Below are 13533 nucleotides of genomic sequence, written 5' to 3'. Positions count from 1 at the left end.
TAATAGATGGCATTAATCTTAGGAAGAACTGCTCTACAAAACATTACTTTCCTGCTTACATCAAATTGTACACATATTTAAAGTACAGAAACTAGAAATAACCATCAGACTTTGTGGTGAAGTCTGATTTTCAGGTTGCACTCAAGTTTGGAAAGGTCAGATTCAAACAGAAGTATTCTGGAACAAAAAAAATGCTGCAAGTTTCCAAAAACTTCCGTTTTCTACCTTGAAAAGAAAATTATAACACTCCTGAGGAAAAGTGCTAGTTCAATGTTCTTAAAATAAAACACCAACAAAGAAACAAGCAAACAAGATGTTCTGTATCTAGAAGAATCTCCACATCTATGTTTCTTCATATATGAAATTTAAAGAAGACTACATTTTGTTAAGAAAGTTAATTTGAGAGCTTTCAATCCAGATGAGAAATATACTTTTCATCAAAAAAGCTTAATACAAAAAGCTGACAGTAAATTACAATTTCACAATGGCTAAAAAAAAAAAAAAAAAAAAAAAAAAAAAAGAGAACAAGCTGAACTTATTTTAGTTTTATGCTGGTTTTAATCAAAATTCTGCCCAAGAGTTTGGCATAAAATCACTATCTATTTCAATCGGTAATTTGTTACAGAAGCTTTCACTCAAAGAATTGTGATTACATGATAAATAATCTTTTCCAATTTACATTTTAACAAACCAAATAAATATTTCATTGATACCTGCATCAAATGATTTACATGTAGCAGGCTACAAATCCACAACTTTTTACTAGGAATTTCTTCTGCAAGGGATAACATTCTCACATTAGCACAAATCTCATGCAGAATGAGGTGAAACCATTCAAATCATTTTATGTTCTTCATATGCAGAAATATGTCATCATCATAAACCATTTTAGCATGCTTTTATTACTTGACTACATTGCGGAAACAAAAGGGAGTATACACTGAATTAGTTGTCTTAAACATCATAGGAAATCTCAATAATAAACCAACATAAAGAATGACAAGGGCAAGTAACAAAGCAAATGACATAAAATTACATTATAATGTAGGAAAAAAAATCTTGGAGACTTGTTTTTAATATATGTTCAGCTAAACTATACAGGTAGAATTAGCACTCTGAATCTTGAGGAAGTCTTAGGAAAAATTTAAGCACTCACACAATTAGTTGCAAGCCATCATAAAGACACCTGACATGTCATTACTGTACATTTGGTACCCTGCACTTGATACATTCAGTTCTAAATTGATAGCTCTTAAACCCTTTACTTATGGAGACTGTCCAACTCTGCACTGAGCCAGAAACATTCAAACCTAAGTATCAGAAGCTGAAGAGAACAATAAACAAACTCTCTTGCAATTGCTACCTACATGCAACTATAACCTTAAATATTAATTCACATCTCAGTCCCTAACATCACTTAAGATTTTAGTACAACTCCAGTTCATACTTTGCTTACACATAAGCTAAGTGTTTATTCCTAAGTTGAAAGAAAAGGTTTACCACCGTATTTGGATCACAAAAAAAAAAAAAAAAAAAACAAATACAAATACTGTGGAAAGAGTGAAGCAACATAAAGCTACAATTGCCAAAATTAAACATAGTTACATCAGCAAAGTCACAATTCTCAATTTAAACTTACAGTGTGATATTTCTTAAAATAAAATTTTAAATAAACAAGAAAAAAATATTGTCTTTAATTTTCTTATGATACTCTTGATTTAATGACTATTTAGGGCTTTGCCAGTTACATTCCTTTCCTGCAAGTGTATGACATAGGAGTAGAGGGTGTACTGCTACGCCTTGGATTGCCTCACTCATATTTGTCCACTTAAGTGAAAAAATTTTCAGCTTTCCTCACTTACCACAAATTGTAATCTAGCTGTTTGGGGTTTTACTACCTCTATCTCCACTTTTCCTAATGTTTACACATTTTTTTCTGGTTGACAGAATCCAAGAGTCATGTCCCAGAGTCAACACAACTGATGTTCAAAAAAATTCTAGAGCATTTCTCTATACTTCCCATTTCAGTTCCTCCCTGAAACTTTAGAACATGCAAGTAGAGATACAAGTTTCAAAACAAAAATCGGAACAGAAGTGGACAAACTAGCATAATACAAAAAGTAACCTATATAAATAAAAGCACTTTACCTGATGATGCTAAGAATCAGAGATCAACCTTGAAAATATAAAAGTATATCTAGTGAATGGCTACAATACTATCAGTTACTACATAAATGCATTTTTGAGAGCAGTTTTTACTGCCAATTTAATTTACAGTAGATCAGATTAAATAATTTAGTCCAAAGTTCACATTTTGATACTTTTTGTAACTGAAAAAAAGAAGTTTGAGTGGTTTATCAATTTTACTGCACAATTAAGTAAAACCACTGAATTTCAGTTAGCACTGTATAGCTTTTCAGAAAAGTTAAACAACAAAGTAGTGAAACTTCAATTCTTGGAACTTTAAGATGCACACCCAAATTAGTTTTAAAAATGTTGGTGGTTGTGTTTTTTGTTTTTTGTTTTTTTTGTATGTTTGTTTGTTTTAATTCATATAGTTCAGTTCTACACTAAATTAACCAGTTCCAAGAAGACAAAAAGCTGTTATAAAAAGCTGAAGGAGGGTGTCTAGATTCACATTATATCCATGCTTTAGGTAACATGGAAAGCTTAAAAAAAAAAAAAAAAAAGAACAACAGACAAGATTGGCAGACACATAACCACTAGTTCTGTGCTTTCAAGAATTTTAAAATGGTGCATGTGTTTAACTAATCATACACAGGAACATTCAGTAAGAACACAAATACTAGAAATAAAAAATCCAAAAGCTTGTAGATCCAGCAATTAAAAACAAAAGTCCTTAAAGTCCTTGCACCAATTGCTTTATTTAGAGATCTCATTATCAATCATGTCAAAACTAACTAAAGCAAGTAAACAAGTTTATTGCTTTGCTTTTTTCATGACAAAGTTCGTGACAAAGTCCTCAATGCTAATTTCACAAAAAAGTGCCTATCCAATAACCATGAATAACTCCTTGGCTAAGAATGGGAAAGAAAATTTGATGAAGTATGTTGTCTCTGAAGTAAAGTTAACTGAAAAAGCAGTCTTAAGATTAATTCTCATTTTTCTGTCATTTCTGTAAACCAGAAAATGACAGAAAGCCACCTGCAATATTTATGCTAATTCAGAACATAAGCAGAACATGACCTTGACCCAAAGTTATTCTCTCTAGTAATACTGTTCAGGAGGAGAAATCCTTATACTAAAACAGTAAAAGAGTATTCTTATTTTCCAGTACAATCCTTCAGCTTGTAAAAGATTTTTCTTCAATAAATTCCAAGAATTATTACATACTTGCTACACACATACTTTCATAATCATAACTAACAACTTACTTGATTACCAAAAGCAAAATCTGTCATGAAATATGAGGTACTTAAAAAAAGTATAGAGAGAATAATGTGTTTGGCTTACACAATGCAAGGCATATTTCTTCTGTGTACATAACAAATCTGCTGCCCTTGTGCCTAAGATGGGAAGAAAAGTTATACTGATCATTAATCAAAAGCATGCTCTCTGCAACAGTACTGTCAATTTTCAGGGAACTGTCCTGACATAAAAATGAAAAGAAAACCTCTTTACCTAAAAGTTATCTACCACCTTACATGCAACCACAGAAATACTGAGAAGCCAGTAATAAAAACTGAGATTCCTATACTTCAGAACATCACAAAACAAATCAAATAAACACCCAGCTCTGCAAATGCCATCTCTATTCCTAGACCTCATCGTCCTCCACAAAGAAATATTAAATCTTCACCATTCAGTTTATACTGTATGATCTTCTCATAATCCCCTGTTTAACACTGTGGCCATTTATTAAGGTCTAAATGAAGATAAATGATTGTCTTTTAAATTTCCTATTGAAAACAACATGAACACATCGATCAGTAAACATTCAATTTCACAGTCTACAATCTGAAACTTTGAAAGATAAACTCAGATTCAATTCAACTGATATTTAATTTCTGGTTCACCATCACCCTGTTCTTATATTTTAATGGCTAAGAAGAACAGCCTTAATTAGCTTTCTATTATGTCAGGAAAACTAAGCCATCTGAAAACCATATCCAGATGTAGTCAACCGAAAACAAACCTGAAACTACATGGTGTTTTAAAATCTTATGCTTAAATTTTCTTTTATCTTAATTCTTCAATCCATTTCTTAAAGCTACAGAGATAGCCATCTGAGAAATGGAGATAATCTTAAATAATAAAAAGGAGTTATTGTCTGTGCTAGTAAGATAAAGGTACTGATGATACAAATAACGAAGTTTCTCCAAGCATTATTTAGGCCTGATATACATTCATATACATTTTCACATATATCTTTTATGCAGGCAGAAATTTGGGGGAAAAAGAAATGTTTCAATCTTTTTAAACTCTACTTAAGAGCTGCTTGTATTATATATGCCTGTAATAAACCCATCCAGCTACAAATACTCAAATCATATGTACACATATGTATTACAAATTTCACGTCTTAATTCTACAATAACTAACTGAAAAAAAAAAAACATTATCAAGCTCATAGTCAATACAGCAATAAATGCTACAGAGGCTGGCCAGTCTTCTTTGAATCCATGTTAGCAAGGTGCTCTGATCTTCACTGATTGCCAGTAGCTGAAACACAATTATGTCTGCAACTCATCCAAAGCATGAGAGGTATTCATTCTCCTATACTTATTTTCCCAATAATTAATGAATATATTATCATTGAAGGAAGAACCGAAGAGATCTAACTTTGCAGGTCCTGGTTGTGTTCTCATGGAAGAAGGCAAGCCAGATTTATCAGAATCTAATAATACCAAGTGTTTCAGAGCATCAGACTACGTGTCACAGAGCTCAGAACTGAAAACTACCTTTTCTTCACTCAAGGATTCTGTTTCAGGGCAGTTTCTTTGCCTTTCAGCTACAGATTGCAGAGGTATAACTGGTTATGTGAAAAGCTAAAGCACTCTCAGATAAGAAAATACAATACAGGCTTCTAGTTACATCTTTACCAACCAACCCTATTTATTGGTAAATATTTTTCCTGTTTATTTTTACAGTGTAGGTTCACCATATCTTAAAGCTTTTTCACCAGAAGGCATTTTCCTTTAATTCTCTGGGGGAAAGGAATCATGTAACCATTACCTATACTTAAGAGATTTTACATCACTATTGTAGATAAATTTTCTCTATTTCAAGCACTTATTAATAAGCATTGTCACACTGCAAACAATTCCACTAAAATGCTGTTACCAGAAGCCTGGAGATTTTCTCTGGTAACACTCTACCTAAAGCAAACAACAATCAATCTCACACAATCATACCTGAAGAGATGGCAGGTATTACACATACCAGTACTATATCTCAGTCTAATGCTATTTGGTATCAGTTAAGAAACCTGACTGTGATTGAAAGCATTTAGATTGTAAGCACAAGGAAATGATGATTTCTTGGTTTCCTAAATACAGATTTTATATTAAAGAAATGTGTCACTTAGATATTAATATTAAAGGTGTTAGCCAAAACAAGACGCCAGTAAGATGAAAGGTGAAAGTTATCTCTGATGTCAGCCAAGATATTGGACAAGACCTCAGGAATGCCCTATGTAGGGGAAAAAAAAGAAATCACTACAGAAAAAAAAGAGACAGGTCTCATAACTTCACAGAATTACTCAAATGTTATTATATAAGAGGCAACCACACAGAGGACTTCTTTCTGAGAGCTGGAAGAACAAGTACCTTACAGATTTAACGACTGACTCCCTCCAAAATAAACAACTGACTGCTGGTAAAAATCCATCTCAAAAGCAAAATTCATTATGACCAACGCCTCTGTGTTTGGAAGTGGGCCAGAGCACTGCTGGAGTAGGCAGGGTAGAATCAGATTAAACTTCATTAAACTGAACTTTCAAGCACACCAAAAGACATCACCACTCAGATGTAAAATTAAAGAAATGACACACTGCAAGCATACTTGCAGGGAAGAAAGTTTTGTAAGTGACAACACAAGAAATTAATTGTTTAAGAAAAGAGGCTGGCAGGACAACTCTAGCAAAGTCTGCCTTAGAATTTTAATAATACTGGCAACTCATTTTGCTTCTCTCTCGTTTGGTTTCTCTTCCCACAGACAACAAACATCCAAACATGACAGAGAAAAATGCAGAACTCATGGGCTGAAATAAAACTATTTATTCAGACAGAGAAAAGGAAAAGAATAATAATTATGACTATATATACATACGTATACACACACACAAACATAAATGTATATAACAAATGATGCACAAGCAATTACTAACCATCTCCCAAACAATGCCCAACTAGCCTTCTGAGCAGTGAAAAAGAGCAAGATGCAGTCCCACTTCCTTCAAAACTCCTTCTGCTTTATGTCATATGATACGGAATATCACTTTAATCCAGCTGTCCTAATTCTGTTCCCTCACCACTTCTTGAGCTCTTCACTGCAAACAGCCTTGGCTTTGTACAGCACTGCTCATCTGCAATTACAAACCTACAAACATCAATGTGTTACCAACATTTTTTTTTTTCTCTAGAACCAAAAAAATATCAGCGTATCAGATAACTCTGAAGAAAAAAATTCCATCTCAGCTGAAACTGAGACTGACACCCAACGTCAGTGGTCATCTGGCAACAAAAAGTTGTTGGCTGTGAAAATCTACTGCAGTTGCTTGCCTGATTAAAGGAGGCAGAACAGAATTTCCAATGCCATCAGCTCCAGTGCAGATACATTGTGGAGTGGAATGAGGAATCACAGTGTGACAAACTGTGGAGACCCCAGCACCACTCACAGCTGTGAGGAGTACCTAACCCTGCTAAGGAGGTGTGGGAGGGGGCAGGAGCAGCAGCATAACACGTCCACACCTACAAAGGCAGTCCTAGCAACCAGGAGCACAGTGACAGTGTGTAGCAGGCACAGCACAACAGTAGGGTCTGGTGCGGCCTTTCGCTCAACACTTTGCCCAGGCTGGCCACCAGACAGCCCGTTATCTCTCTTCTGAGAGCAGCAGGGTACAATGCTCTATTGAAGCAAACATGGTGACCACCTGCCACAACAGTCAGTCTGATGATGAAACCCAGACAGACGGGCCACTACACTGGGTGAACATGTGCACCCAGATAGATCCCCTGCGGAGCAATGGAACTGCCCTCATCCTTGATGGTGAAGATCTCCAGAATGCCAAAGTCCTGCAAGGGCCTGATGGGGATGTCAGGAGTGCAAGTATGCCCCATTTGATGGGCTCTTTTAGCAGGCATGGGATATAAAAATAAGAAAGAATTCTTTAGCTAGATCAGCCATATAAGGCAAGGCAAAGGAAAGTGTACCCTCTGATAAATGAGAAGGGAGAACTGGCTTCAACCAGTTCTTCAATATGGAGAAGTTCTTTTCTTCAACAAGTTCTTTGCCTCGGTCTGCATTGGCAGTCAGGCTTCTCACGCCTCTCACATCACTCAACCTCTAGGCAGGTGCCGAGGGGGTAAAATTCCTCAATGTAAGAACAGAGTTAGTGTAAGCCAACCTCATGAGGCTAGAAGTGTACCAATCTATGGGGTCCAATGACATGCATCCCAGGTTCCTGGAGTAGCTGGCTGATGTGGTTGCCAAGCCACTCTCCATCACATTTGAAAAGACACAACTGTCAGGTGAAGGTACTGGAAAAAAAGGAGCATCACTCTCATTTTTAAGAAAGGGAGAAAGGAAGACCTGGGATAATACAAGCCAATGATTCTTATTAGGAGCAGATCCCACTGGATGCTATATTTACTCACGTGTGAGACAAGGAGTTCATCCAAGACAGCCAAGCTTAGCTTCACTAAAGGGCAGCTCATGCCTGACTGAGCTGGTGGCCTTATATGATATAGCAATAGCACTGGTGGACAAAGGAAAGGCAATGGATATCATCTACCTCGACTTTCACAAGACCTTTGATGTGGATCTGCACCATGTCCTTCTCCTTAAGTTAGAGAGATACAAATTCAAAGGCTGGACTATTTAATTGGGTGGTCACAGTCCTCTGGAAGGTTGTGATCAACGGCCGTACGTCCAAGAGGAGGCCAGTGATAACCGGTATTCCTCAAAGGTTGGTACTGGGACAGCTAACTCCTTAACATCTTTACCATTAATGACATAGACAGTGGGATCAAGTACACCCTCAGCAAGGCTTGCAGATGATATCAAGCCAAGTAGTGCAGCTGATACAACAGAAAGGGAAGCCATCCAAAAGTATCTGGACAAGCCTGAGCAGTGGCCCATGAGGACCTCATAAGGTTCAGCAATGCCAAGTGCAAGGAATGGTGCTTGAATTACGGTAATCCCAGATGTGTGTACAGACTGGGAGAAGAATTCATTGATAACAGCTCTATGGAGAAGACTTGTGGGTCCTGGTAGCCAAGGGGCTGGACATGAATCACCAGCAAACACCTGAAGCCCAAAAGGCCAACAGTATCCTGGGCTACACTTGTTCTGCCCTAATGAGGCTCCATCTGGAGTATTCCAAGCCTTTCCACAGCAGGGGACTTGGAACTAGATGATCTTTAAGGCTTTTTCTAACCCAAACCTTTCAATAACTGTATTATCAGTAGATACAAAGATTAAGGAAAAGAATGAAGGTCAGAAAGCTGAAGGTTAGGTCCAAAGAGACCTTCCAGAATAACAAAATACATGTTCAGTTCTGTATGAAGCATCGGTTAGACAGGCCAGGTAGTAGAATGAAATCATACCAGTTTGATCTTACATAGAACACAGTTACAGATGAAGTGTCTACAGATCAGATTAAAACAATAAAAATAAAGACAACAGGATTACTAAAACCTGTCAAAAAAAGAACCAAGGGTTATGTTTGAAAAAAATTTACACAAGAAAAAACCCTCACCTTGTCAAAAACTGTTCTGTTATGGAACTCGTATGGAGAGTAAACAGAATAGTGTACTTCAAAGTAGGCAAAGGACAGAATCTAGCATTCTGATACATCTAGCTAGTTAGGCAGTTATAAAACAGCATATTTAGCATTAGAACATGAAAGCATCTATCTCCTGCTTAGGCTTGGAAAAGTCTATCAGAACAAATGATCTGGGAGATAATTTTCAGTGATAAAAAAGTCTCTTGTCCTACAGAAGAGACTTCCTTCTCTTTTCTACAGAAAAGAGTCAAGGAAAACACTGACTCAGAACGCAGGCTCTTAGTCTTCACTGTCATATACCGCACTTGAAGAGAAATTAGTATAACTGAGCTTTTATCAAACCTCATGATGTGAATGGACACCTAAGAAGTTTTAAGCAAAGCCCTTTTAAACTTTTACCTGTAACCTCCAAGCATCAAGCTCCTTGTGCAGAGGTTATTTTTCAATCTAGCAAAAATCATCTGAGGATAGAGGTGACACTCAGCAACTGACCTCTAATGGGATCCCAATCTACTCCCTCCATTTAGAATATGATATTATTAGCATCATTAGAAAGAAGGGAGAAAGGTAAACTCCATAACCCATTTTATAAAGAACTGAGAGTCTTAGAAAGTGCTGCAAATTCTTATAGCAGTTTCACATTCATTAGACAACTGCACAGTGTAGCTTCCATTGGAAAAGTTTTCAGGTGCACAACCAGAAAGGAAACACATTGACACAGGTTTAAAGACAGCTCAACAAAAACGTGGATCAGAGTTTGTATTGTGACTTCCTCTGAGTAGCTTTACAATACACTATTTTAGCTGTTATAACTGGATAACAGTCACTCCAGGTTACAGGTTTCATTCTGTTTTATTCCTGAGCACCTAGTGTATTCAAAGTCACTTACACTCAAATTACCTGCCTTACTTCAGTCAGATTTCAGTTTAAATTCAGACTTCATATTATCCCACTATAGTTCTCCTTGGCTAGGGGACAGAGAGAGTTGAATAGAGAAAGTTTTAATGGCAAGTCTGAGGTTTTTGACTGTGCAACATCTTCCAGAAAATACATTCCTTTAGCAGCAGCTGAGGATTTAATATCCAAGCTACACTAAGAAATCAAAGTAAGAACAGATACTTGATGCACCAATGAATAAACTGTGTTTATCAGCAACATAAACACAGAAAATCACCATTACCTTCTAATAACAGCACTCAAGTTCTAACTCCATTTAATGTATGCAAATACAAAGTCTATTGTAACAAGCTGTCCCTTGAAGTCAACAGCATTAAAATTATGTTTCTGTTTGACTGTCTTACTAAACTTAGATGTAACAAATTATGTAGCATGCCTCAAAAACACTCAGATTTTAACAGAAATGGTAGTATGTATCTTACTTAACTCAAAAGCCTCTACATACACAAACAGAAAGTATTACCTGGGTCATTATGTGAGTGAGGCACAACAAAAACTTGAAGAGGTTCATTGTCCCATTCATTTTCATTGTAGGTAATATCAAATCCTTGTTTCCAAACTCCACCATCTGGATTATCAAAAGGAAGAATGTCATAGACATCCAACATCTAAAAAGGGATAAAAATAAAACAGAAATTAATTTAAAAATATATATATATATTTAACCAAAGCTGTTTTCTTCAAAAATCACCAGTAATACTGGATCAGCCTGTTCATTACAAAGGGAGAGATTAATTACAAGATGAAGCTCCTTACACACCTCCAAAATTTGCTTCGTATTTTTGAATCACGTAAGCAGTTTTAGATAAAGATATCATTTAACATTTTTCCCCGACAAAATCAAACAAAAACTACCTTTTAAATTCATCTTTAAAATCTGAACAGAAGTAGATGTATTTTCACAATCAGTATGCCCCTCCCAAAAAAAAAACAAACAAACAAAAAAAACACCTACAAAGATAGCTAGTTTAAAGTCTTTCTCAACTTGAAAGCAATTCACAATGTATCAGTAACAACAGGTTTCATTCCATGAAGATCTTTCCAAAGCTGTGCACTTAGCTGATAACTAAAGCCAAAAAAAATACTTTCAGAAGGTGAGGATTTTAACAATTTCAGTTTAATTTCACAGCAGGTGTAGCCGAGCAAACTACAGATTTGTTAATTTGAACTGCATTATATTAGGCTCAAAACATGAACAAAATAGAACTTCAAGTTGCTATCTTATACCATCCCAAAAAGGACAAGACAGCTATTTTAACTAGTGCTACAACAGTGTTGGCAGAAATTTTAAGAGCATAAAAAGTTGGGGTTTTTTTTCTATTATTTTCCTCAGCACACAAATTCCATGATGTTCACACTTTTGTGAGAAGATGAGAAACGAACCAGCATGGAAGATATAAGTTACATTTTCCTATTTAAGAAAGAACATCGATCTCAGAACAAAACTGCAAAACCGTGTAAAGGAAGATATAGACCTGTTGGAGAGCATCCAGACTAGGGCCACAAAAATGATCCACAGAATGGAACATTTCTCCTATGAGGACAGACTGAAAGAGCTGGGGCTGTTCAGCCTGGAGAAGAAAAGGCTCCAAGGTGACCTGATAGGGACCTTTCAGTATCTAAAGGGGAGCTACAAGAAAGAAGGGGACAGAGTCTTTGGCAGGGTTTGTGGTGACGGAACAAGGGGAAATGGTTTCAAGCTCAAAGAAGGTAGATTTAGAAGGAAAAATTCTTCTGCAGTGAAGAAAGATGGTGCGGCACTGGAACAGGCTGCCCAGTGATGTGGATGGTGCCCCATCCCTGGAGACTTTCGAGGTGAGGCTGGATACAGCCCTGGGCAACCTGATCTAGCTGTGGTGTCCCTGATCATTGAAGGGGAATTGGACTAGATGGCCCACAGACATACCAACTCTTAAGGATTCTATGATTCTAAGATCATTAAGACACAGAAAACAAACAGAAGTTTCCTCCAAGCAAAGCAGATCTCTTTAAAGAAGGTGCAAGCAAAGGACTGAGAGGAAGAGCATTTCAGCTGGCAGGAGGATGGATGGAAAGCAAGTGAAAGAGATGAGGAAGTTAGTAAAGCAGAAACTGACTTTACTATTTAGGGATAAAAGAAATGGAAATGTGGGATCCAATGAGAACTAGAAATACATGCAGTAACATCAGACATTTGTAATGCCAGAGGAAGATATTACAGGCAAAAATGTTATTCTAACAAGAGTAACTCAGAGTTACTCAGGTGAAGTTCTAACACAGTAAGGCATTTTGATTTGGTAACCACCTAAAAAGACAAGATTCTGCGTGAAGTCATCTCAAGCCTTTCACTGGAAGCTGTTTTTTCCTACATTATACAGTGTTTGTGATTGCCAATGTAAACACACTGCTTAATCACACATTATAATGCTTCACTAACAGCAGCTAAAAGGTAGGTATGAGTTATTCCAAGATGAATCACGATAAAAGAATTTCCAGTTTCTAAAAGCTTTAGATATTATGGGTTTGTACCGTAAGTATGTATAAACTGCCAAAAAAATCCTCATTACATGGGATATTTTTACTTGACTACACCATAAGACAACAATAAAGCAGTAACTGTAGGAAAGTCAAAACCTTGACAGCTCTGTTATTAAGCAGTTTCTTCTATATGCCAGTGATTTGCTACCCCAAGCCAGTTCCTTCAAATACCAAAATTGCTGCTTCAACTTCCATCAAACTACATTTTTCGCTTTTGCCTTTGACTTTCAGAAGAATATAAGCTTTTTAGAAATTTGTATTCAGCATTCTCAAAACACAGATTAGATCCATATATTTCTCATCTGTTTATTTGCACAGTTGGAGCACATAACTGATCCAACACCCAAACTTCTTTCCCCTTTCATTTTAATCAGTGTATCTGGCAAACACATGCATTTTAGAAGTTATGAGTATAACTATACTCAAGTCAGTCAAGAATTAAAACGAGGAAAAAAAGCCATTTCTAACTAATTTTTTGTTGACTTACAAATCAAGCCAGAGGCTTAGTTGGGCACAAAACAAATGTCAGCTGTGTGAAATTTACTCAGCACTCCCAAGAAATAGGCAAAATTGAAAACAGCAGTCAAGAAAGAGTTTTATTCTTTTGGTAGATTTCTACAACTGATCCAACAACTCAAGTAAAACAACTGCTTTTTGTGACTGAGCTAAGAAGGATTAACAGCAAAAAACACAGCACTTGGAATTGTCAGTTTTCACATGCGTTCAGAAAAAAAAAAAAGCCACTGAATCTCACTCTGTTTGAGAGAACAATCTAGGAGAAAGGCATACATTCAGGAAAAATACAATTTAAATACATAAAGTACAAACTGTTTTCAGGGCTAAGATTGTGCACGCACATAAACACAAGTTGGAATATAAGCCATCATAAACCTAGAACTAGCAGTGCCTCAGCTGGGCCTTGACTAAATATCTGAGTTGCATGAGATGATTTCCCATCACAGTTGTGCCACAATTGCTTCCACCTTTGAACAACATTGTTTAACAGAAAATACAGCTGCAACAGTAGCAGGCACATACATTTTGTTTTGCCAGCTCAAGGAGAACAAGGAAGGGTTGTATGGATATTAGGC

The 13533-nt window shown here is 36.4% G+C and overlaps 1 protein-coding gene across 1 annotated transcript in view; it reads right to left on the bottom strand.

The window, feature by feature from the left end:
• Window positions 1–13533, bottom strand: part of MAN2A1 (mannosidase alpha class 2A member 1) — a 114546-nt gene that overhangs the window by 83610 nt on the left and 17403 nt on the right. Inside the window, exon 3 of the mRNA XM_085213073.1 lies at window positions 10389–10533. Coding sequence (XP_085069199.1) covers window positions 10389–10533 — 145 coding nt within the window. The remainder of the gene's footprint in view (window positions 1–10388; window positions 10534–13533) is intronic.

This window comes from Meleagris gallopavo, chromosome Z, assembly GCF_905368555.1.
Source record: "Meleagris gallopavo chromosome Z, MGAL_WU_HG_1.1, whole genome shotgun sequence".
Lineage (NCBI taxonomy): Eukaryota > Metazoa > Chordata > Aves > Galliformes > Phasianidae > Meleagris > Meleagris gallopavo.
Note: the sequence above shows the minus strand (reverse complement) of the source record. Positions and strands in the feature narration are given on the sequence as shown.